Source organism: Muntiacus reevesi, chromosome 9 (genome assembly GCF_963930625.1).
Source record: "Muntiacus reevesi chromosome 9, mMunRee1.1, whole genome shotgun sequence".
Classification (NCBI taxonomy): domain Eukaryota; kingdom Metazoa; phylum Chordata; class Mammalia; order Artiodactyla; family Cervidae; genus Muntiacus; species Muntiacus reevesi.
In genome coordinates this window covers 55,931,755-55,959,478 of record NC_089257.1, presented here as the reverse complement: position 1 = coordinate 55,959,478, position 27,724 = coordinate 55,931,755, and the positions used below count along the sequence as shown (strand labels likewise).

The following is a 27,724-nucleotide window of genomic DNA, read 5'->3' as shown; positions in this document are numbered from 1 at the left end:
ACATCTGTTGGATCATAGAAAAAGTAAGGGAGTTTCCAAAAATAAAAAACATCTACTTATGCTTCACTGACTATGCTAAGGCCTTTGTCTAAGATGGTAATACCAGATCACCTCACCTGTCTCCTGAGAAACCTGTATGCAGGTCAAGATGCGACAGTTAGAACTGGACATGGAACAACAGACTGGTTCAAAATTGGGAAAGGAGTATGTCAAAGCTGTATATTGTCATCCTCTTTATTTAACTTATATGCAGAGTACATCATGTGAAATGCCGGGTTGAATGACTCACAAGCTGGAATCAAGATTGCTGGGGGAAATATCAACAACTTCAGATATGCAGATGATACCACTCTAATGGCAGAAAGTGAAGAGGAACTAAAGAGCCTCTTGATAAGAGTGAAACAGGAGAATGAAAAACCTGTGTTGAAACTCAACATTTGAAAAGTTAAGATCATGCCTGCAGGTCCCATCACTTCATGGCAAACAGATGGGAAAAAAGTGGAAACAGTGACAGATTTTATTTTCTTGGGCTCCAAAATCACTGCGGAAGGTGATTGCAGCCATGAAATTAAAAGACGCTTGCTTCTTGGAAGATAAGCTATGACAAACCTAGACAACATGTTAAAAAGCAGAGACATCACTTTGCCAACTAAGGTTCGTATATAGTCAAAGCTATGGTTTTTCCAGTAGTCATGTATGGATATGAAAATTGGACCATAAAGAAGGCTGAGCACTGAAGAATTGGTGCTCTCAAACTGTGGTGCTGGAAAAGACTCTTGAGAGTCCCTTGGACAGCGAGGATATCAAACCAGTCAACCCTAAGGAAATCAACCCTGACTATTCATTGGAAGAACTGATGCTGAAGCTGAAGCTCCAGTTCTTTGATCACCTGGTGCAAAGAGTTGACTCATTGGAAAAGACTGTGATGCTGGCTAAGATTGGAGGTAAGAGGAGAAAGGGGATGGCAGAGGATGAAATGATTGGATGGCATGTCTGCCTCAATGGACATGAGTTTGAGCAAACTCCAAGAGATAGTGAAGGACAGGGAAGTCTGGCTTACTTCGGCTGATGGGGTCACTAAGAATGGGACATGGCTTAACTACTGAACAACAAAAAAATACTGTAGCTGGGACTTCCCCAATAGCTCAGCAGTAAAGAACATGTCTGCAATGCAGGAGATGCAGGAGCCATGTGTTCAGTCCCAGGGTCAGGAAGATCCCCTGGATGAGGGCATGGCAACCTACTCCAGTATTCTTGCCTGGAAAATCCCACAGACAGAGGAGCCTGGCAAGCTACAGTCCATGGAGTCACAAACAGTCCAACATGACTGAAGTGACTCAGCACATGCACACACATACAGTAGCTGCTCCTGGATGGAGTGGAGATAATCCATATGCAGTTAGGCTTAGTGGGAATTGATCTCTAGACAAACCTAATTACAAATGTTGAGGTTATTTGCACTTTGTGAGGGGCCAGATCTTAGTGGAATTACTTAGGGATGACTTCATAAAGAAGGTGATTTTGAGCATTCATATTAAAGAGAGTAACATAGTTCAGTATTTATTATTCCACTTAGTTGAATGAACGTAAATAAAAACCTAAAACTGGTGCCAGTGATTATCATGACTATTTTCAGAATTAAAAATTGAAACCAGAGATAGTTGATCAAAGGACATTTTAATAATAAGAGTAGGTATCATTTACTGAGTACTTAGATGATAGATACTTCCCTAAGTGCTTTTTTTATTATTCATTTCTCATATCAGCTATTTGAGGATATTATAATAACTCCATTCTGTGAAAAGGCATAGTCTAACTTCCATCCTCTTGACTGTGGATCAGCCATGGTGACTTACTGTTGAATAGATTGTACTGACAGTTATAGGGCATGAGACTTCACAAACTAGGTTAGAAACAGTGATATAATTTTATTCTGGCTCTTTTGGGGACATATACGTTTGGAGGCCTGAACTACCATGTGAGAAGTCCAGCTATTCTGAGGCCAATATGCTGAAGAGAAAAGGTCATGTGGAGAGATCACATAGAGGAAGATGTCCAAGGAACGAACTCCAGCTTCCAACCCTGAGCTCTTGAAGTGTTCACTCTATGAATGCAGAAGCCTTTGAGTTTACAGTCTTAGCTACTAACTTAATGTCAGTCTCATGAGTGACCTGGAGATGGAGCCTCCCAGCCCAGATCCTCCTGAGTTCCTGACCCATAGAAATCATTCAAGATGGTAAATCATTATTATTGTTTTAAGCATGAAGTTTTAGAATCATTATTATACAATAGATAACTAAGGTAGGGTATCTTGGAAATTTTGGAATTTGGGTTAATGACTGAAATTCCTGTCTCAAAAGTATGTAAAGCTCATGTCTGAAAATGTAAGCCAAGAGAAGATTTAGAAGGTAGGTGTTACTGAAGTTATGGCATCTTTTACTGTTGAGAGTGATTTTAGTATAGTTCTGTGGAATGGAAAATCACTGAATTGGGTGTCAGAAAACCTACATTTAGAATTCAGCTCTGCCAGTCCTACCTGTGTGATATGGGGAAAACCACATAACCTTCTGACTGTTACTTTTCCTCTTGCTAAAAACAAAGATGTAGAACTTCAGTACACAGTTCTTGGCAACACATTTTTAGAATAACACCTAGAGACTGGAGTATATCAGAGGAGAATGATGAAGGGTCAGGAAACCATGTCAAATAGGAAATAGGTGTTGAAACTCAAGGAGTTTCATCTAAAAAAGGACTATTAGCTCAATTTCTCCTTTAAGATATTTTGAACAACTTTAACATGGAACAGAAAGTAAATTGATTTTGTGTATCTTTTGAGGGCTAACAGGAAACCATGGTTGATAATCATGAGAAATCTAGATTTTAGTTGATTAAGGATTCCCTTTTAAATAATTAGTTATTAGAAAATACTATTTGAGAGCCCTCGGCTGCAGAAATGCCCAGACAAAGGAAGCTTGATTGCTTTTTCTGGTTTCAGTGCTGGGAATCTATAATATACTAACTCTATAAACATCCTCAAGATGGCCAAACTCTATTCTCTTAAATTCCTTTTATATTTCCTTTAAGCTTTTTATATTCCCTTTCTCTTTATAAAATGATATTGTTCTTCGTTATTACATAAACAATATATTCATTAATGATAAACTTCAAAACACAGATAAGCAAAAAGAAAGCAAAATTACCAATAATGTTATCACCATTTAGAAGTCACTATAAATATTTCAATATATATCTTCCAAGTTTTTTGTGTGTGTGTGTGACCACCTTTATCCTTATGCATGCATGTAACAAAATTGAAGTTATTAAACACTATATCTTTTTTCTCCATTTGATGCCTCCTCCCTTGTAAATAAATTATTTCAACAACATTTTTTGTTATTCATGTTCAACCTTAAACATATTAATAGTATTTGTTTTCTGATTAAAAGTCTTATGGATGATAGAACATTTGCAAAATATATGTAATTTCAAAAAGAATATGTAAAACTACCAGTTATTTCAAGGGACTTCCCTGGTGGCTCAGTGGTAAAGAATCCACCTGCAATGCAGGAGATGCATATTCAGTCCCTGGGTCGAGAAGATCCCCTAGAGGAAGAAATGGTAACCTACTCCAGTATTCTTGCTGGGAAGATCCCATGGACAGAGGAGCCTGGAGGGCTACAGTCTGTTGAGTCACAAAGAGTTGGGCATGACTGAGCACAGCACATTATTTCAAGACTCAGGACCATTAACATTTTGTTGGAAATTCTGTCTTCTGTAGATAATTTTTTCTTAAAAAATACATTGGTGTTTCTCGCTAACATGCCAAAATAAGTTTAGTTAACATCCATCACTTCGCATGTTTTGTTTTTAATATTGGCTTCTCTATCCCTTCATATATGAAAATATCTTTACATATTCTTAATCTGTGAAAATTGCTCATAGTTTCTAGGAATTTTGCCTAATAACTATTTTTAATACTACTATATACATTGTCAGTCATTTACATATAATTTTTGTACTGTGTTTAATTAATTTCCAGTGAAATGCTTTAGATAATCTGAACCAACACTGCTTTAGTCCTTGTATTGGTACTAGGTTCCTTTTAAATAATATTTTGAAATTTTATTCACTGTTAAGTTTGGTGAGGGCACTAAGGTCAGGGGCTAAGAGAAAACAAACATAAGTTTTCTTTGAATGAGCTAATACCTACTCAGTGCCCTGTACGCTCTTCTTTTTGTGATGTTCATGTGTTTAGCCATGTTATACATTGGTTGTTTTCATATGAAAGATCAAAAGAGGAGAAGTAATCTCCTTTATGTTATTTTTTAAAATCACAATTAATCAGGCTTCTTACAAATGTTCATAATCATATCCACATTGTAACATTAGGGCAAAACACATTCATTTCATTGCCTTCTATAGGGAATCAGTGTTTCTGAAAGTAGGATGCATCAGAATGAGAGGAGCTGTCCATCAGAATCACTTCGGATGTTTATTATACTTCATATTCCTGGGTACCACTCTTTGGGGGTTTGGCAGGGGGTAAGGGAGTCTGTATTTTCACATACTTCCCAGGGAATACTGCATGTTAAAGTTTGCGAAGCACTGCTTTAAACAAATAAGCTGTGCTGCAGTAACATGCATCAAAACTTGATAGATGTGGTCATTGGGCATCGTGTCTCAGTTGGTAGTTCATAGGACCTATTTCATTTATAGGAAATTAAAGAATAAGTTGAGCTTTTTTTTTTTTTTCTATGAGAAAACTTACTTAAAAATTACCTGCCCCCCAGAACACAAATTAGAGATCCTTTGTCAAGTTTCTTTTTCTGATTTGTTGTTTTTGCCTTTTATGAATGCATGCTCAGTCATGTATCTTTGCGACCCCATAGACTGTAACCTGCCAGACTCCTCTATTCATGAAATTTTCCAGGCAAGAATACCGGAGCGGGTTGCCATTTCCTTTTCCAGGGTATCTTCCTGACCCAGGGATCTAACCCACATCTCCTGCACTTGCAGGCAGATTCTTTGCCACTGTGCCACCTGGGAAGCCCAATATTGCTTTTCATCTAGCATTAATCTCTTCATTGGGCTTCTCAGGTGGCTCAGTGATAAAGAAGCCACCTGCCAATGCAGGAGGCATGGGTTTGACCTCTGGGTCAGGAAGATCCCCTGGAGAAGGAAATGGCAACCCACTCCAGTATTCTTGCCTGAAAAATTCTTTGAACAGAGGATCCTGGAAAGCTGCAGTCCATGGGGCCATAAAAGAGTCAGACAAGACTCAGTGACTAAAACAATGACAACAAGAACAAATCTCTTCTTTGGAAGTGTTTGGATTCATGTGCCCTTTTATTCTGATGAATTGACTATAGGCTTTCATTCATGAGAGGACCATATGTTTTTAGTTTTAGAAAATTAAAAATTAAAGACCATAAATGGTCAATTTTGCCCCTTTTCTTTGTTCCTAAGGATAGTGTAAGGTAACTTATACAACTTAAGTAATTTATAATTTCATCTTCTGCTGGTGTTGGTGCCTTTGTGCCATGTTGTAAGTAGTTCTTGTTGCTTTCTTGGAGAAAACATGGCTTTCTAGCTTCTTATTATTGTTTTCTTGATGGTGTTGAGTTACACTGCACAGATTTTGGGGCTGAGGACAATATGGGTCATTGGTGAGGGTCATCATTGTCTGTGGTGGATGATGGTGACTACATTCTCATGAGTAAAAAACAAGGAACAGCCTATCCAACAAGTAAATGACATGAGTAAATAAGACTGAAATTAGTTCTGAGAAAAAAAATGGTAGTGTATGGGGCCTAAATTCTCTAAGGACTACTGTAACTCAGGCTGCTAGTACCTTTCAAGTTGGGAGTGATGGGAAAAATCCTCTTTTATTATGGTCAACAGTGAGTCATTTGTAGGTAACCACTTCCATGGAACTGTTGTTTTGAGTTGATCTTCAACCCCTTAGGTTGAGATAGAGTTTGTTTCTTATTTATAGGCAGTAATATGAGAAATGAAAGTGATTGAAGCATTATTTATCAAGTGGTGATTACTGATTGCAAAAAGCCTTGGTAATATTTCTGCTCAGGGCACTATTAAGAGCTGAGACTGGCTCTGGCAAACATATGTGCTTAGTCTCTAGGTTGTGTCCAACTATTTGCGACCCCGTAGACTGCAGCCCACCAGGGTCCTCTGTCCATGGGGATTTTTCAGGCAAGAATACTGGAGTGGGTTTTCATGCCCTCCTCCAGGGGACCTTTCCAACCCAGGGATTGAACCCCAGGTCTCCCGCATTGAGGGCAGACCTTTACCATCTGAGCCACCATGGAAGCCAAGAAAATCTCTTGAGTGTTTGTTTTCACAAAGTTGAGAGCGAACTGGCCACTCCAAGGAGCTGTGTACTAACCATGACTGACATCTTAAAGAAAGAGTTCCTCTGCATCACTCCACATTTATTGTAAGCATTAAGTACAACATATTTCCTGGGAAAGAAAAGATCTGGGAACAATGTAAAGAGGAGCTGTCCTGCACATTAGTTTTATCCTTTTCAGTGTATTTCAGTGTAAATGTAATGAACATCTGCTCTGTGCTAGGTGTTTTTAGCAGTGGGATAGTGGAAAAAATTAAGATTTGTCTCATAGTAATTTAGAACAGCTTTATTGAGATACAGTACACATACCACACAATTCCTCATTAAATGTGTACAATTCAGTGGTCTTTAGTATATTCACAGACTTTACAGTACTCAATTTAGTTTAGGACATATATATATATATATATATTTTTTTTTTTTTTTTTACTAAGCAATTACTTAGGTCCAGAGGGGGAAGAAATTCCTTGGCTCCATCCTTAGATCTGCTTCTTCCATCAGAATACTGGTACCTACTGTTTACTAAACACCACCTGCTTTAGGTTCAGATCTGTGCCTAGTTACTTTATAAATGTTACCTCATTATATGCTACCAATAGCTGTGGAAATAAGTTTTATTCCTTCCTTATATACAATGACAGTAATACCTAAATACCTAGCATTTATTGAGTATAGTTATCTTATTTAATGTATATGGAAATGTACTTCTCTATACTCCCATTTTCCTTTTCACTCCCTTTCCTACCAGTGATTAATTCTGTACCTTTTTTTTTTTTTTTTTTTTTTAACTCCAACTTTTGCCCCATGCTTCTTTCTCTAGCTCTTGATGCCTACTGGGCTTTTTTGTGTGTGCATGAAGAAGGGTAGAGATATAGGAGCAATTAAGATATTTAAATTGATGAGAATCACAAAGTCTAGATGCTTTATTTATTTCATACAATTTTTTTATCGGGAGAGAAAGTTCCCATACACAGACAGACAAGGTGAATACAAGACTACTAGTGGGCTATGGCCAATAATGGTTGCTTCAAGCTCTCAGTTCTAATTTGTAGCTCTCAAAGCTACAAATGCATTTTTCTTTTATAATGTTTTTTTTTTAAACAGAGATAATTAATGTATTTTATTTGTCCATCTCAACTTCATATATTGTCATTCTGAGTTTGATATTTTTCTTCAATGATATACAAAGAAACGTGTTCTAATGATTTTTATTTTGTTTTTTTTCTAGGAGTCAGAGAATAATAAGTTATGTTCCCTATATTCCTTCCGAAATACCTCTACCTCACCACATAAGCCTGACGAAGGGAGTCGGGACCGCGAGATAATGACCAGTGTTACTTTTGGAACCCCAGAACGCCGCAAAGGGAGCCTTGCCGATGTGGTGGACACACTGAAACAGAAGAAGCTTGAGGAAATGACTCGGACTGAACAAGAGGGTATGTGTGGACTTAACTGTTGGGCTTTATTCTTTCAAAGATTCCAGCTTAAAAAAAAAAAAAGAGTGGGATTTCAAGGGCCGGAGAAGTGCGTAATTGGCACTAGCAAGGAAAAAGTTATTCAGAGGTTACCATGGTGATGGCAGATTGTGATCCATTAGAAGTGTAAGGCAGATAGTTCCATTTTTCTACAACTCTGTGCATTTTACTTGATTTTTATAATAACAAATCAAGGTTTTAAACTGACTATAAGCCTTGCTCTGGAAAAAGGTAGTATAGGTATTTTCTCAGCTGCAACACTATTTTTCATTTTTTCCTCCCATATTTCCTTTCAATAGATAGTATTTTATTATGAAAATATCAACTGTTTAAAAAGAAAAAAAGCCTAATTTATTTATCCTTATTTTTACAAATATTATAAACTTATAAATATTATTATTTTACCTTCAAATGTTGTAAAATTGAGAGTTGAGGGTTTCTAATATTGTTAAAATCGTGTTTAAGGAGAGAATTCTTTGACACATGACATCTACTCTCCTCTCTCTACAAGAGTCCACTTAGGTTAACCTAGGTTCTAAAAAGTAGATGAAAGGAGACTCTCTAATAGTATGCTTAAATTAATCAACTCTAAGTGATTGCTATCCTATGTATGTTCTTTCATTTTTTTATGTACAGATTTTAGACTTTAAAATATAGAGTAATTAATGGCACTGAATCACTATTTATATGCAAGTTAAATTTAAACCTCTGTGGTACTGTAGGGAAATGGGGATTTGATATAAGGGAATTTTTCATGTAACTTAATTTTATTCCTTAAAAGGCTCAAAAGTTTAGAAATTTCAGATTAATTTTTGTTACCTGCCTACAAAATCAACAATCTTGATGAAAGTTTCTAAAATGTATTACGTTTCCCAGGCTTACTAACTAGATTATATGGTACAAAATGTAAATTTTTTGATGACTCAGGGTCATTAGGCAGTAGACTATAAACTCCAATACTTGTCTAACAATCATGTGACCCCGGGTAAGTTTTTCAGTCTCCCTGAATCACAAAATTTAAAATTTTATATGGCAGTAACCTGACTTTTTAAACATTTTGATAATTAATTATAATAATTAATATGGGTCTTATGAACATACATTTGAGGTATTGTGATGATTGTTGTATTATAAATGTCAATTACTTTACCATGCTATAATGTAATGATGCCCCCAGAGATCATTGAGATAATTAGGACAGTTGCTTTACGGTTATTTCTCTGCAATTATGAAACTTTGGAGTTCCTATGAGTGCTTGATTTATATACCTTTTTGGCGCGCGCGCGCGTGTGTGTGTGTGTTGGTTTCTCTTCCTTTAATATCAGGTTTCAGGCTGTAACTTCTTACTTAGTTGTGAATAATTTCTAATTTGCTTCTTATATTTATCTTTCAGTTATTAAATTAGATGATCATAACACTCTAGACACTATTTAAAATACGAACGCACATTTCTGGGTGAGTTGCTGAGAGATTCTGGGAAATATAAATGCTCTTCAGTTCATAGACTCTGCACTGACTCTTCTGGCTGTTCAGAGACTTTATACTTCTCATTTGTGCCTATGTTCTAGAATAACTGAGGTTGCTTTGTCAGTAAACTAGGAATAAATGAGATTGCTAGATTACTTTTGTGATTCATCAAAAAGATGGTTTTAGTTCTATAAGAAAGTACTTTTCAGCATACTTTAGAGGATTCTGTTATGTAAAAATAAAGAAATTGATTTGTGATGATTTTTTAGGGGGAAGGGTCTAGACTGTTAGGGAATTTAAACTCATTCTTCTCTTGCAAGTAATGATTAGTTTATTTTTCCTCTTCATTACTGTGTGTTATAGATTTGATTTAAGAGTGGTACTTTCAATATGAGACCTCTCATTTAAGAGTCCTTTATCATTATATTCCTATTATTAAAGAATGTTTTTTATGTACATTACAGAACTTTGTTTTCTAAAGTACATATATTTTAGGCATCAGAAATTCACACATTTTTAGTGCATATCAACATATATAGCCCACTAAGTACAAATATGAAATAATAAAAAGTGTGCTTATCAAACCTACAGAGTCCAAAAATCTAGGAGAAATGCTGAATATATTGTATGAAAGAAACAAAAACTCGAAAGTTTTTGACAAGCCCAAAATATAAACTTTAACTCATCAAGATAAAATTTAATAGATGTTGCTGTCAAGTCCAGAGGCTGTGACCAAAATTCCTATCTGCACAAGTAATTACTGGAGAAAATTTAAATAGCAGACACATGATTTAAAAAAAAAACAAAAACCCACATATGAGTTTTAGGTGATAGAGCATTGGAGTCAGCATGGTGAATATTGCCAAAAAATTGCCAGTGCTATGCTAGTCAGCATTACAGTTAATGTATGTAATTACATACCTAGAATTACAGTAGGTAAGATTCAAGAGGCATCAGGCTCACTGAACTTCTTGCTCAATACAATACATCTGAAGTATTGTGTTAAGGTGAGAATTACTACACTTTTAGAGGAACTCAGAAACATTGGGATATTCTCAGAGAACAATCGATATGAGAACAGACACAGTTATATAATAAGAAGAACAATTGGAGGAACTAGTAATATTTTCATATAATATTATATATCACATATTTTACTTTATAATAGGACCAACTATCTAACAGCGTAGTTGTCCAGGTATGGAAAACTTTCTTTGGAAGGCAATAAGTTACCTTTGGAGGTATACAGAAATCTTAATTGCTATCTTTAAAGGTTATTGTAGAAGAGAGCTGATTGGTCTTTTTCTTCCAAGACTATGAATTTTTATGAATTAAATATGCTTATTTAGTATTCTGTAGTTCATGGCATATTTTTAATAGCCCTAATCAAGAGCTTCATAGTATCATGATTATTTTTCTTCAAGTTTTTTTTCTTACTATGCAAGGTGTTATATTGGAACTGAGGGATTCTTACCATGTTGCTTTCTTTTTTTGGCTGTGGATCCCTTTGGTGGGTTGATGATCCCTACAGGTCTATCCTTATTTTAAATGCATAAAATTCATGGAATTATAGAGAAAATGAATTATATTAAAATGTTAATTTAAACATTTTGTGATATGGCAGGAAGTACTATTTTACTAATGGATTAAACACAAGATCTACTGGAAGGACTAAAAATACACTTTTGAAGTAGTGATAAGCATAAAAGGTATTTTGAGATAATCTTCAAGTACAATGTAATCTATATATTGTTATTCTGTTGATTATAATCTCACAAATACTATGAATTTATTATTTGTTGCTTGCTTTGATAATTTAAAGAAATCACATTTTCAGTTAAAAATATTGGTGAAAAATAATTTTTTTCCATCCAAATTTGCAGACTTCCTGAATTCTATGGACAGATTTTTGGGGTCTGTGGGCCCTAGGTGAAGAACCACTATGCTACATGATATTGCATACCTATCATGTGTCTCTAAATTTAATCTATCAAAGGTCTCTAAATTTAAAGAGTTTATATTCTAGTAAAAGCTACAAAACACAGACAAAATGAGCTCTAATTCAGTGTCATTTAATATGTCATTTAAAGTTCCATGAGCGCTATGTAGATAAAATGTTATAGGAGATTACAAGATAGATTGTGCCTGTCTACGAAACCATGGAAAGGTTCTCTGGGAAAAGTGGGTCGTAACTGGTTGGAGAGTGAAAGAAAGTATACAGGCAGATATGGAGGGGAGGGACATTTCAGTCAAAAGGAACAGGCAGAGAGCTTTAAAACAACAGAGAGTTCAAGTTCTACTTTAAAGTAAAGTATATGAAGATGCATATGCAATGTAAAACTGAAAAGGTAGGTTCTGTTCATCACAGAGGCCCTTTAATTCTTGGCTTAGAAATTTGAACTTTATACTGAAGGTTATGGAGGAACCATTGACTATTTTTTAGCACAATAAATTGCTGGAGTAGAGCTTTCCTCCAAGAAAGTTAATCTGGCAGCACTGTGTTGGATGTATAGGAGTACAGAGAGACATTAAAGAAACTGTTTCAGGCTAGAGATAATGAGGGCCTGAACTAAGGCAGCAGGAACAAGAGAGGAAGAAGGGGTGCATATGGAAAAGATATTAGGAGATAGAATTATTAGGACTCAACATTTAAAGTGAGGATATCAATAGAGAGGAGCTATTTAAAGGTAGCTCAGAGTGAGAAGTAGGATGGAGCTACAATTAATGAGAAAAGTAGAGCAAAATGTTTTGGAGATTGGAGTAATGAGGATTCCTATTTTTTATTTTGAGTTTGATTCCTAAGTTTAACCACTTGCTTGGAGCAATGGGACAGAGCAGTAGGATGGGAGAATAGAAATAATTATAGTAAAGGTCATTAATAAACTTTGATAGATGTATGATTTTATAATATTTATATTCTAGTTCCAAGGAAGTAAATAGCTCCACCAATATTTGCCTGACTTGGACTTTTTAAAGCCCCATCTCCTCATTTGGGACATTGCTTATCCCATGGGACACATAATAGCTTTCGGATGCATTACTTGCCTCTTCCTCACTTCTACTTCCTGGTTTGAAGGCCATACTTCATGAGTGGCAAGCTTGTGTGACTGACATAATGAATGACCTTCCTGAGTCATTCTTGTCCTGGAGAATGTTTTGACTCTATCAGACTAAATACCCTCCCCTCTCACTTCCCCTCATATACAGGAACTGATCTATAAAAAGTTTATTTATTATGATCTATTTTAAAACAATATCTGCATGATAAAACAAAAACTCTCCACAGGATAATAGGAAAGTTATTCTTTTACAGGTGGGTTCTTTGATTAACCAAATAATTGTCCACTATTTTATGTGCCATTCTCTCAAGAAATATCCTCTCCAGAGCAGTGATTTGACAGGATTGCTGAAACACTGATGAACAAAGGTGTTCTGTCTGAAGTGCTTCCTCTGAAAGTAAGATTTGTGGGAAAATAGGCAAGGATTCTATTTTCTTGTAAATTTAACCCTGATTTTTTTTCCTGCCATAGATACACACATTGGCAGGTAGACAGACAGACAGACAGATAGATAGATAGATAGACAGATATGTGTGCAGATACATGGAAAAATGGATGGTAGAATGAATATCAGAATCTACATTTTAAAACTGCTGGTATTGGTGGGTATAATATGCAGAAAGACTTTGATTAATAGATTCAGGTTTAAATGCTTCTAAGATAAAAATCCTTCAGTTGGGGTTAAAGATGAATTTTAGTTATCCTTGTATCACCCATCTTGTTGCCAATGTAGCTGGGCTCTAACATAAGCGACAGTTGTCAGAAAATGAATACTTTAAAAAGGACTTCTATATCTAAATACATATATTTAATCAGAGAGTCCTTTGGCTTCTGAAAATAAGTTGTCTAATGAGAATTTCATTTGAGCAGCTGCGACTGAGGAGGTCAACAGGCATTGCCTAGGAGAATATGGCCCAGCTGGTTAAATCTGGTTGTTGTCGTGATTTAAATGGTCAAGTGCTGCTTGTAATCCAGGACCGTCTGTTTGTAAAGGGAAGAGTGAGTGCTTCAGCATAATGTACAGCTGTTTTAATCTCTCTTTAATAATAGTGCTTCAGCCACTATCATGTCTTGTGCATCATACTACTAAGTATATGATCCTAGACTGGATGAACTGGTTTGGGACAGGTTCTGGAGTCATGTGAGATTGCAGAGAAAGGGATATAAACCTCAGCTCTAACAAAATAAGAGTTTCTTTCTGAATTTTTCCTCCTTTAAGAGACTTATATTTTAAATGGTAATTATTGTGATCAAGAGGGAGTGATGAAACTTGTAGTTAAAAATATTAGAATAAATGTGTTATATTTGATAGAGGCCATAAGCTTAAAGGGAAATATGCAGGGTTTAGGTATGATGTCATAGAATGTATGTTGGTCAGAAATTAGAGTATTTGTCCAGTGGAACTGTGTGCTTCAAGATATGATAATAATGAAAGTATGTGGATTTATTTGACTGTTTATGTGGAGAAAGGGCAGGAGCATTTGAGCTTTGGATTCCTGGTGGGATAGGCTTTCCAATGGATTATGCAGCTGTTGCCCAGCACAAGAATGAACACGTGTTTATGTATCTGATGGATTATTATCATTATTCACATCTCTAAACAATAATTTGGATTTCTACATATATTTTCACTGAATTATATTTAGTAAGCATATATGTTGATATGTATTGCTTATGTGGTGTTAATAGCTTTTGCTGTACTAAAAGAGGAGTGTGATATAGTTTAACAATGAGAAAACTCAATTTTGAAAGTCATATATTTTTTCGGTGAGCTAGATCTGGGTTTGAATGTAAGTTTAGCAAAGTAGTATAGTATACTGATTGAGTGTGGACTCTGGATCTAGGCTGTCTGAGCCTCAGTTTAGCATTTGCCAGTTGGATGACATTGGGCACCCCTCTGTGTTTTCTCAGCCAAATATTGGATATAGTTATAGAGCTATCATGAAAAGAAAAAGATTTAGTTAATGCAACTAAAACATTTAGGGCATTACCAGTACATAGTAAGTGCTCAATAAATGTAGCCAAGTTTATTTCCTAGTCTTAGGCAAATAATTTTATCCTTTTGTGCTTCAGTTCCCTCATCTATAAAACTGGATAAATGATATCTACCTTTCAGGGTTGTGTCAGAGTTTGATGTTTTATATATATATATATATATAATATATATATTATATATATAATATGTATATATATATACATACACACATACACATACATACATATATATATAAACATAGCTTATATAATTGTAATTATTGCTATTGCTATTATAACTACTATTACTGATGTCATTTGAAGAATGTTTTTTAAAGAGTGATGTTGCAGGAGTCTCATCCTGCACCACAGACAGAACCATAGGAAATGTCCCATGGTGTTAGGGGATTTAACATTTGGCAGCAATGACGTACTTATTTTTTGGAAGAGCAATTCAGCTTAACTCTCCTTTCGGGCTTTTTGGAAAAGCTGATACTAAAGTTTCCCCGCTGGAAGCCAATCTTTCCTGCTGAGAAATATGTGGAATATGGTGTTGTCAGTGAGAGAGTTGGTAAAGCCTTGGATGAGGTTTTCAGATAATAAATACCCAGTTAAAAGTACTGTGTTCCTGTTAAAGAAAAAAATCTATTAAAAGACTATGATAAAAAATATAAAAGTTTAACATTCATACCATGCTACAGCATTAAAAGAATCTTTTAAAGTAAAATTTATGGATATTAGATTTTTCAGTTCAGTTCAGTTCATTTGCTCAGTTGTGTCCAACTCTTTGTGACCCATGAACCGCAGCGCACCAGGCCTCCCTATCCATCACGGTTGCCGGAGTATACCCAAACCCATGTCCATTGAGTCAGTGATGCCATCCAACCATCTCATCCTCTATCATCCCTTCTCCTCCTGCCCTCTACCTTTCCCAGCATCAGGGTCTTTTCAAATGAGCCAGCTCTTCGCATCAGGTGACCAAAGTATTGGAGTTTCAGCTTCAACATCAGTCCTTCCAATGAACACCCAGAACTGATCTCCTTTAGGTTTTTGCCACTGTTCTGATTGAAGGTTATATTGGTGAAATATTTAGAATACCCAAGATCCAAACCTTTCTTTATATTTCTCATTTATGGGAGAAGGTTTTGGACTTTTGCATAAAAACATATTAAGTATTTATAATGAAGTCCCCAGAATTATTATTTTAAGTAAGCTGGAAATTTCAGGTCATTTAAGTGCTGAAGTTACCCAAGATCACTCCTACTCTAGGTGAAGAAGTCATCAGATATTCAGAGCGATGCTGATGTAACTACATTTTAATTCACTTTTTCTTCTCTTTAAAGTATACCTATACTTTCCTATAATGTTTGGGCCCTCGATCCTATTTTAAAGAATTTGTATTATACACACAGCAAATATTAATCTAGTACCAAATAATTTAAATACACATATTTCTGCGAGTATTGTACAATTAGGGATCAAAATGAGGAACTAGAACTACTGTTCCATATTGAATTATGGAAAAGAATAATGCTTCTTTTGTTTTTGTGTTAAGTATATTTGCTTTCTAATTCTTTGGAAACTGGTCATCCTCACATATAACTTTATGAAATATGTAATTAACCTGAATTCTGTGAACCCTAGACATTCTGGGCAAATATTTGTTTCAATTTGCTGTTGTTTTTCAGCTCCCATTTTCAATATTGGCAGAGTCCTAGTAGGTTGAATTCTTTTCTCAACTTCATTTTGTGTGTTTCTGCCTTGAAAAGATACTTCAAATTTCTTGGCCCATTTCTATCTCCTCAGACTTAAGAATTCTTTTCTTAAAATTTTTTCTCTATGAATGTTAAGAACAGATGCAGTCAGTTGCTTCTGATTTTTCCTCTTCCTGACCTGGGAAGCAAGAAGGTATTCCTTGAATTTTGTTAAGAGCATGCAACTTCCTCTCCATGGTTTGATGAATTTAAGTCATAGTCTCATATGAATTTTGAACTGGTGAAGTAAAAGTGGATCATTGGCATTTTACGTTTTTTTTCCACTGAAAATTCATTAGATAGCCTTATTCTGGAATTATTCTCAAAAGAATAGGGAACAGTTTTAAAATCTATACATTTTTGTTGCACAGTATATGTGTAAAATCCAAAGAAAAAATGAATAAAAAAGGTAGTGACAAACTTAAATCTGTGTTTATTATGTAATATTTGGTTATATATATTATAAGGCATAAAAATAAAACAAACACTTGTAAATTCATCATTCAGTTTAATGTCTTCTTTACCTATTCAATCCCTGTATTTTTTACATAGATGTAACTACTGCCAGAACCTTGTGTTTAGAATCTTCCTTTTTTTGTTTTAAAGCAGTTTTATATATGTTCCTAAATAATATGTCATTTAGCTTTGTTTTAGAACTTTATAAAAATGGTATTACACTGTAACCTTCTATGACTTATTTTTTATACTCATAATTATATTTCAAGATCATTTTTGCCCTGTGCAGCTCTAGTTCATTTTCACTTTTGTATGATGTTCCACACTCTATCCCACAGAATGCTATATAGAAGTGTACTCTCCTGTTTACTGTCTGTGGACATTTGGATGATTTCCTGTTTTCTGCTAGTACAAACAATGAGAGTATGAACATCCTTGTACCTGTCTTCTGATACACATGTGCATGAGCTTCTTCCTAGGGTGTATTCCCAGGAGTGGAGCTGCTGTTGACAAATTTGTATTTTTTTTCCTACTCTGTTGGAAAACAGTACACAAAGAAATTGGAACTTCAGTGTGTGTGTGTGTGTGTGTGTTATAATTCCTGAAAGCCTTAACTGTCTATACCTTTGGTTCCACCTTCCTCAAAACATCTGGCCCAGCCTTTCGTTTATTGCTGAGCTCTTCAGACACACGTAAGAGTCTTTGATGGATTAGTCACTGCAATTTTTCTTTTTCTTTTTGTTGTTTCTTAATAGAATGTCTTCAGCCCTTCTTTTAAATATGAGCACCAGTGTATTGTCATTCTCCCTCTGGACTATGATTACTAGGTTTGTTAAGAAATACATTTTCCCCCCATTTGATTCTTTTACTGATGTTTCTAGCTCTGTGTGGTTTTTGAATTAAAGTAATTCCTAATCTCTAACCTTATCAGGTTCACAGTAATTTTTTCTTAAATATCTACTTCAAATTCAAAATTAACCAGCAAACTCTTGATTATTGCCTCTGTTCTTGCCATTCACAATGGAAAAGACATATTTTTCTATCTGAACAGTTGGCTTCTTAACTGGAAATCTTCACTTTTTCTTAAAATGTTTTATCTGGGAATCCTTTCTGATTCAGATTAGCCTGAATTTGATGTGCATTCTTGCTTGACTGTGGTAACCTTCTGAGTAATACTAATAATTATTTAATTAGTTAATTTGTCTTAGCATTAGTTTTTTAATTTAGAAAATGAAAATATTGGTTGAGCATTAAAGGCCACATTCTAAAATTCTGTGCTGCTTTGATTTTCTTTTATTAGAGTTTATATCTGAATTTTAGCAGCCACTATCAGTAATTTTCTTTTTCAAACTGTTTTCACAGTAAAAGAATCATCTGAAACAATATCATGATTCTTTTTCTCTTAATTGAAATTGTTTTTAACTATTTACAGTCTCTTTTTTTTCTGATGTTTTTATAAAGATAGAGATAAAAGCTGCCATCCAGTTTTGATGTCTGAAAAAATCATTATTCAAGGAAGGTACTTATAGACAAAGCCATGGATAATTGGCTCAGAAAGTTCTGTATATGGTTTGAGAGGTTGGCGAATGGAGGGTGAGGTTAGTAGTGTGGCATGATCCAGAAGAACCTAAAGGCCAATGATTCTACCTTTTGGCAGAGCTGTTATTAAGGGGATTTGGGCCTTAGAGGGAATTCATGGCCATAGTTATTAGCCATATGAGGTTATGGGTTTAATGCTGAATAACTGTGATACTTAGACCTATCATAACTTTATTAATTTATGTCTTGAGGGTTTAAGTATAACTGAGGAGCCAACACTGAGAGGCCAGACAAGTTCACACACAATGAGTCACAAAATATAGGTCATCCCCTAGCATTAGGAAGGAGGCAGATGTTGGAGGCCTGTGGACTTCCCCAGTTGTTCTCAAATGGGTGGTTAAAATAAATGGAGGTAGGATGAAGAATAACTATGAAAAATGTGACAAAGTATTGAATTATTTGCAAGGCACTAGTGGTAACGTGGTAGAATTACTTTGCTACTAATGTGTGGTTTTTGAATGAAGGCAACCTATAGTCAACATGTAGTTTTTAGAGTGGCTGATAAACTGTGGGCACTGGGATTCCATCCTGATCCAAAATGCAGTGGAACTTGTGCTTACCCTGGAACTTCGTAGCAGATCCTTCAGAAATACCTCTAATCTTGTACTTCTTGCTCCTGTCACAGGCATGGAAGAGATGGGAAATTTTAGAATTAATGCATAAGCAATGTGTTGTTTTGGAGCAATCTTCCTTTGTTTTCAGGTGGGGAAAGGAGACTGGTGAAAACTACCTAATGTACAAAGTCCTAAAAACTATCCTTTGATCTTTATGATAATGTTCGATGGTATATATAGAGTGACAGTGTCATTTTGGAGTACAGAGAACAGCAAAAAATTAACATTGTTTGCTTATAAATACCATTGTCACCAAACTCATGTACACAGAAACTCATGTATTAATTTTGTTTCTCCATTAGTAATTTTAATTTAACTCTTAACCCCATCCCCACCCCTTCTCACTAATAAGAGAAATTCTCGTCTCACTTCCAGGCAAACTCAGTTACTTCAGTATTTAACTTCAGTTACTTTTAATTATGCCCCTTTCTTGTCTTCCTGGTTTTATCTGATATTCAGATGGCTTAGCATTTTACTGGCATTGGAGCATTGATATCTGGCCAGTGATCATCAATCTCTATTATGCTTGGAATAAAATTCATTGCTTAAAATTCAAATATTGTAGTCTGGCTTTTTAAACTTTATTACTTTTTGCCCTCAGACCACTCCAGCTACTGGACCATTTTCTTTTTCCTCAGGCATGTCTTAATTCCTTGGCACTTGCTTTTCCCTGTATATAGAATTATTTTCCTTTAGATCTCTATATATTGGCTTTTTAAAAATTGTCTTTACTTTTTCATCTTTCTTTTTCTTTCTTTCTTCCTTCCTTTCTTTTGAATATATTTCTTAGATATGCCCTATTTATTTCAAACAACAGTAAAAACTTTTGTCTGTATCTCACTGTTTGTAGCTACTCCACTGTTTACTTTCTGAGTAGTCAGTATTAGCTTCAGAAATTAGGTGTGTCCTTGGTACCCAATGGAAACTAGCTGCTTTGATTTTTTTTTCCTAGCTAAATTTTTAAAAATACTTATTCATTGTCTTCCACATCAGCTGTGCTTTGTCTTTTTGCTTTAACGTGAGTAATTTGGGCATTTCTTACTCAGAGCAACTGATTCTGACTAAGAAACTTGAAGATGCAGCAATCTCATGACAAACTTTCTTATTGAAAGAGTCAGCAGTGTTAAGTTGGATTAGTTATTTAGTTCAACACACTTCATGCTCAACCGTTATCCTTGCCCTTCTGTCTCCCCTCTGCTTATCTAAGTTTTCCATGTATCTATTTTGCTTTATGTAAAATCCAGATCGTATCTTGTCTTCTACTGATGACTTTATCTTCTACTCATGACTTTATCTTTGTCTAAAATTTGTGGAGTCTTAAGAAAATGTCAAACTCATAGACACAGGAAGTAAAAAAGTAGTTAGCGTCTGGGGATGGATAGGGGCAACAAGGTGAAGTTGGTTAAAGGGTGCAGACTTTCAGTTATAAGATGAATAAGATCTGAGTATATAATGTATGACATGGTGACTATGTTTGATAATATTTTATAGTTGAAAATTTCTAAGATTAGCAAATCTTAGCAGAGTAGAACTTAAATAGATGAGGTAATGGGTGGATGTGTTAATGAACTCAGTGGGGGGAAATCCTTTCACAATGAATCTGTATATAAAATCATCACATTGTATACTTTAAATATCTTACAACTTTGTTTGTCAGTCATACCTCAGTAAAGCTGAAAAAAAAAACAAACCATATGCCACTCCATTTATCAATAGATTATAAATCTATGTTTGCTAATTCTTAAATTGAGATTTTTATTGAGATAATTGTAGATTCACATGCAGTTGTAAGAAATAATATACAGAGGTCCAGTGTATATTTCCTCCAGTGATAACATTTTGCAAAACTGCCACATACTGTCACAACCAGGTTATTAACATTGATATAGTACACTGATCTTATTCATTTTTCTCCAGTTTTAATTGTACTCAATTGTGTGTGCATGTGTGTATTAGGTTCTCCACAGTTTGGTCACCTGTAAATACCTATAGAGGTTCATGTATTCACTACCACAATCAAGATACTGAATAGTTCCAACACCACGAGGATCACTTATGTTGCTCTTATAGAACCATACCCACCTCTCTTCTACTCCAACACCTCTTATCCTCTATACCAAATTCCTGCCAGCCATTAAAGTATCCTTCATTTCTAGCATTTTGTTATTTCAAATATGTTATATAAATGGAGTAGCTTTTAGTATATAAATGCGGTAGCTTTTTCTTTTTTTTTTTGGAATTGGCATTAAAAAAACTGAACAGTATAATTTCTTGGAGATTCACCCAAGTTGTTACATGTATCATTAGCATTTATTAAGTTCTTCCATCTGTTAATGTAGGGGGTGAGGAGAGGTAAAAGTAGAAAAAGAGGAGGAGAAGAAGAAGAATAGTTATTGGTTTTCAGTAGCTCTCAGTTTAGTGGAAGAAACAAGTGTACATAAAGTAATAATATTATAGTTAAGTGCTATACTAAAGTAGTAGAGTTATAAAATGCTGGAGTACAGAAGAGGGAACTGTCATTTTGTCTAGAAGATTTAAGAAGGTATTTATAGGCATTTGAGCTGGATTTTGATTAATTATAAGCTATTCATAGTGAAGAAGCAATATAACAGAATCCCAGATAGAATAGCATGTATAAAGTTTCAATGACGTAATTAAACCTGTGAGTGTGGTGAATTCAAGAGGCTTGGTATAGTTAGGATGGGAGATATGACTAAAAAAAATGGATTGAAGCTATTTTAAAGAGTTTGAATTTTATCTTTTGGGTAGTAGAGAAGAGTTGAGAGCTACTTAAAGTAGGAGAGTGAGTGACATAATTGTACACATTTCTTAGAAAGGTAGCTTTGGTAGCATTTTGACTCTTAGTTGGAAAGAGGCAAAGCCAAATGCAGGAAAATCTGTTACTAGGCTATTTTAATGAGATACACATGCATTGATAAGAGTCTAAACAACTAAGGCAGTGGCAGGGATTAGGGAGGAAGAATCAACCTGTATATATACAGGCTTCCCAGGTGGTGCTAGTGATAAATAACCAGCCAGGCCAGTGCAGGAGATGTAAGAGATGTGGGTTCAATCCTTGGGTAGGGAAGATCCCCTGAGGGAGGGTATGGCAACCCACTCCAGTATTCTTGCTTGGAGAATCCCATGGACCGAGGAGCCTGGCGGGCTCTAGTCCATAGGGTCACAAGGAGTTGGACACAAGAAAAGCAACTTAGCATGCATGCATATGTGTGTATGTGTGTGTATATATATGTGTATGTATGTATGAACTATACATATGTGAGGTTTGAAGTTGGTGAGAGGGTCAAAAACAATTGAAGTATCTTGGTAGAGATCAAGATACGTGATCAATGGTGAGAGTATTATGATGGTGACTTGAGATACATGAGAAGGTTTGGGTTTAGACATACTGAGTTTTGGCATTCTGTGAAGGTGGATAAACCTGGCAGGCAGTTGTAACACTGACTGTCCTGGAGATTAGGAGAGAGACTCCCTTTCTTGTCATTGTGATGGATTTAGTTTCCCTTTTCTTAGAGAACCCACTGTGATTAGTCATCTTTGCTTTCAGGTGACATCATGTTTGCTACGTAGTGGAAGCTCTATAATCTATCATTCTCTTCTGTAAAAGAGGAGGAGTCACTGTAGGCCAGTATGGGTCATGTGTGTTTTACATGTTCAGGTAAATTTGATTAATCTTGTAGCCCAGTGGTTCAGATTGTCAGTAGCGCAATTGTTACTGGGAACTTGTCTTACCTACTGAATCAGAAACCGTGGGATGCGGCCCAGCAACCTGTGTTTTAACAAGCTTGCCCAGTGCTCCTGTTGCAGACAGAAGACTGACACTAGGGAATGACACCTATACTCTACTGTTCTGTACTGGACTATGCTGTACTGTACTAAATTCCAAGCTGTAGAATAGTTACCGTGAAATCATCTTTCAACCAGGCAGCATATTTTCAGCCATCCGTACGATCAAGAATTGTCTAACAAGTCATAAAATAATGGATACATTGATTTGATTGAGAAGTAGGGTGAAAGTACAAGTCATAGGCTATATATGTCAATGAGTGTAAATATTACCATCTCACTTTTGTTGCTCTTTCTTTAAATCTTATTTCATTTGCGTTTGTATCTCCAATTAGCTCTAAAATAAAATACTATGATATCATGAAGAAAACTGAAATTTTCAGGACTGCTTTAGTGGTTTAGTGACTAGTTAGGGTGATGGTGTTAGGGGCTCTAGTTAAAGAAGAGAAACTGAGAGGGGAAAGAAGAAAATTTATTGTGTGGTTTCAAATGTATTCATCTGGATTTAGATTTTGTTTCAGTTTTGTACCTTGATGACAGGTAGAACACTCAGGTCATAGCTTATGACCCTTATCTGAGGGTGCTTAATAGATGATGAACCAAGTTTAATCCAAGAATGAAGCCCAGTGTTTGGGCTTTAAGAAGGTTAACATTTTAATTGCCAAAGAAAATATTGTATTCTTGTTAGACATGTAGTTCTAGAAGTGTTGAGGTGGCCGGGGCATAAGTGAATTTCCTAGTTGCTTAGGTGAACAGCCTCAGGTTTCTTTGGTGATGAACTTTAGTTTTCGTTAGCCCTGCTTGCTCTGCCATTCCTGCTGTTTTGCAACAGGGCTTAAAAGTGCTTTAAGTGCTTGTGACCGTGGTAATGAATGAAAATGTCTTTCCAGCACTGAGAGGATTGCATTAGACTGAATAGTCACCTCACTTGTAAAAGCACTATTAGAGTGGGGCAGCTGTAAGTAAGGATAACGATTTGTGTCCACTGCTTATTTACTGAAAATTGTCAATGTATTATTTATTGAGAGCTCTCCAGACAGTGCTTGTCAGAATAAAAATGTCAGCTCTGAGCAAAATGTTATAATACATAATAAAAATGCTAGGTACGCATTTTAGGGAGACAACTAATTAGACCTGCTTTTTCTTAAGGAGGGGGAAGTAAAAATGTCTAATATTGTGGATTTTCTCCATTTGTGTAAGTCCTTTTCTTCCCCCCCTGCTCAGCTCAGTATTTGGTTTAGAAACTTACCATGTCTGAGAAATAATTTGGACAACTTTGTATTGTTGCCATTAGATACCCCAAGTAGCGAGGAGGCTTGCTGAAGGAGGAAGGGCCTGGCTTGCAGTCCCACAGTGAGCAGCTGCCCTCACCTCCAGGTTCTGTCTGAAATTAGAAGATGTCACTTCCTCCCTCAGCAGTGCTCATGGAAAACTGCCTCCAGTGTAAACAACATAAAATTATTAAGCTTATTCCTCAGCCGTGCTAATTAACCCCAAACAAATTTCACATTAAGGAAACAGAATTCAATCAATGTAAATGTTATTGCTGTGTATTACTGTAAGCAATAATATAGTGGCTAAAATAATTAATTATTTTGGATTTTTTAAAAGGAAGTATTTTTTTATGGTGGTATGAAATATTTTGTGAATTATTTCCCTTTTCTTCAGTCTATCCTGGCATAGAATATAAAAGACCCGTCTGGTAAAGCGTGGGTGATACGCAGTTGTCTTTTACGGGAAGGGAAAATGTATTTTGGAGTGAGTGCTTCAGGTTTACTTAGACTGATATATTTTTATTGGTGATACATATGCAGATTTTGTCTCCTTATACCTACTGTAGTTCACAACTCATTGTAGCAATTTCTTATCCTTTTCCCCATTGTCACCAGTGATGATTGTGGTGGGAATGATTTTAAAAAAAAAAAAGAATGATGATTAGATACAATACACTTCTAAGGGGAAAAAATGAAATACCATTTTATTGCATTTCAGGTTTTGGGAAACAATGCCAATAAAGATTTTCCGTGTTTTTTTTTTTTTCTTAAATCTGGTCTTACATATTAAGTCAGGTTATCCTTTTCAAGATAATTTTCTTAGATTCTTTGGGAAAACAACCAGATATGTAAATAATTTCTTGGTTGTGCCTACGATAGCTTTGAATAAAATTTATCATTATCATCATCTTCATCATCCTCAAATACCTTTAAAGACATGAAGTACAGAAGTCAGATTACATGCAATTTTATTTTTAATGCCGTAAGATGCATATTTGACTAATGGAATTATTTGTCAGTTAAGAGATAGCATGTTCTATGGTGTTTGAAACATAAATAGCATTTGCATTGAGATTATTCTGAGATATGATACATCCTTTAATATATACTGGTAAGTGCTAAATTAACTTTGAAATTTAAAGTAATTTAACAAAATGAGTAATATAAAAAGCAAAATGTTACTTTTTGTATATTTAACACAAACCATTTCTTTGTAATTTTACCATCTTCTGGTAAATATCAGTCTGTCCTCATTCCTCAATTACTTCAGTATCCTATTTCATGGGCACTCTTAATTCCTTAATTCTTTACTTCATTAAAACTCTGTCTTCATTTTGGTAGGAGTATTTAAATTTTTCATTATAACTTAAATGCCTAATAAGCAAATTGCTACTAAATATTTACAGTGATGCCAGAACTAATAATGAGATCGTAAGTGTTCCAAGGATAGCTGGAGAATGCTACTTAAAAAAATAATAAAAATATTTTTATTATGTAGTTGAGAAAAAAATAAAATCTTGTGGGAGGATTGTTTTAAAATAATATCTGAGTGTACCATTTATTCGATTTTATATTTTGGTTTCAACTGATTCGTTTCAGATAGTTGCTTATATTTTGGTCTATTTCTCTAGTTTCTATAGCTAGAGAGTGATTTTTGACTTCTTTTAGACGTTTATTTTCATTTTTCCAAACAGAAAATACTCTTAGATTTTATTTGCATACTTAGGAAGGTGATAATGTACCAAAGATTATAAGACAATATGTTCAGTAATTTTTTTATACAAAATTTAGACAATAGTAATTTATATTAAACATTTCTAAACATTTTAGATGTTTATATTTAGAAGTATATTTAAAGCAAAATCTTTAAATGATAGGCATGCTATAGCAAAGACTATGGCATGGTTAAATATGATAACTGGCACTTGAGTAGCCCTTTGACAGGACAGTTAGAAGATAATAAGCTGTACAATTTATCTGATTAATATTCCTGGATTTTTAAAGTTACAGTATAATACCAAATCAAAAAAATGCAGTAAAATTCTAGACTATGGTCTTAGTTAGAAAAAGCTGTATTAGGATATTTTAAAATGAGATGCAGTACTTTATTCCCTTTAAGACTATAATTGACAAACTGCAGTAATCATGCTTTTACGTGCTTTTCTTTCTCTACTGAATTCGTTTTTAAAAATGAAAGTAAAAAAGGTAAAAAGGAGACTCCAGAATTTTGAAACCAAGTGGTCCTGAAGTGATGGGAAAATAGCCAAGGTGTCACAGCTAATTTCTGACCCTGTTTTATGAGTTCTGCTGTTCCTTATTCCCCCTGTCAGCCTGGGAATCCCTGAGGCTGTGCAAACTGGCTGAACATCACTCAATTCCAGTTTTATATCCCCTTTTAATAATGTTGAGTCTATTCTGTCCAACTTTGATTCAGACAACCTGCTTGTCTTGAAAAAGTGATATATTTAATCAGTGACTCTGTCTCCAGCATAGCTCCCACTGCGTGTGACTAGAGCCCAGAGTAGTGCAGTGGTCTGTCACTTCTGTTTGAATGGGTAATGTGGAGCCCATCAGCTGAAAAGACAGGAGCTGGAACTGCTTGTTAGGACACATGATCAAAAGCCACTCTCTGCTTTCTGCCAATCAAACCTCATGTCGCCTTGTGGGGCAGACATTAGATAGATTTTTTTTTTCTGCCTTACACTATGGGCACTTTGCCAGTTTGACATGTGAACTGTTACAAAAGATAGCAGAGTTTCGCCTGCTTGCTGACTGCTTTAAAATATTACTGAACACTTGTTGTCAAAAGGAAATTTTCATAATACTATAGTATAATAAATTATTTGAAGTATTATTATTTAGTGCCTTTATCTTATAATTTGTGGATTTGTTGTTGCTGTTTTTGCTTGGGCAGAAGAGACAATAGACAAGAGCTTCTTAGGTGAAAGTAAGGAAGACAAGACCCTCAAACTGATTCAGTTGTAAAGCCAGCACAACTGTATGACCAATAGTTTTGAATAGGATGAACATTGCTTTGTGAAAATAACATTAGTGAATTAAATGTTATTTTCTATTCTCTCTCCTCTGCTTTAAAAATTATTTACTTCTATGTAAGGAAAGGAGAGTGGTTTTAATATTATTATTTTAGCCCCAAACATTAAAATTTTACTTTGAAATTTAATTCAGGATCTTATTCCCTCTGTTTATTGAGAAGATGGACAAATTTCTAAATTCTGATTTGCAGTTGCTCTGACTTTCAGTTGTCCTGATGGATATTTTTATCCTGCTTTTTCTTTTTGTCATCCTCTGAAGAGTCCCCCATTATATCACAATCTTATCTTTGTACCTATAGCAACCCGGCATTGATGGTGACATGACCTAACTTCTAGGCTTTTTAAGAGAAGAATGAGTACCTAACTACTTTTGACTTAAAAGGCATTTCCTACAATTTCCAAACACCCGGATAACTGTGCTCATGCTGTTAAATCTTAGTTGGTGCTTTGATATCTCCAAAACTTGCTACTTGGTACTTGCTGTTTCTTCTCTAATGATCATTTTAAAAGGAGTTAAACATTTTCACCAAAACATACCATGGCAATCTAGTGGAACTCATTTAAACAGAGAGCTACACATAAACAGCTGCTCCTTCAATAAGCCATTCTTTATAATACCCTTATTACCTTCTAGTGTCTCAAATTCTGATTAGTCAACAGTGCTGATTGCTGCACGGCATTCCGTTGCCCATCTTCCTTCTGCTCAGCTGCTCATGTCTTAGTTGTTATTTGATTACAACACAACTTGTGCATTGTTTCTCCAAGTTGCTCTTCATATTGTGTCTTAGAAACTCTGAATTATCCAGAAAAACTGCGATGGTATGA

The 27,724-nt window shown here is 35.1% G+C and overlaps 1 protein-coding gene across 24 annotated transcripts in view; it reads left to right on the top strand.

Moving 5' to 3' along the window:
* Window positions 1-27,724, top strand: part of SOX6 (SRY-box transcription factor 6) — a 675,736-nt gene that overhangs the window by 302,508 nt on the left and 345,504 nt on the right. For all 24 annotated transcript variants that reach the window (XM_065944087.1, XM_065944082.1, XM_065944088.1 and 21 more), the window contains one exon: window positions 7,596-7,803. In XM_065944087.1, the coding sequence (XP_065800159.1) occupies window positions 7,596-7,803 (208 nt within the window). The remainder of the gene's footprint in view (window positions 1-7,595; window positions 7,804-27,724) is intronic.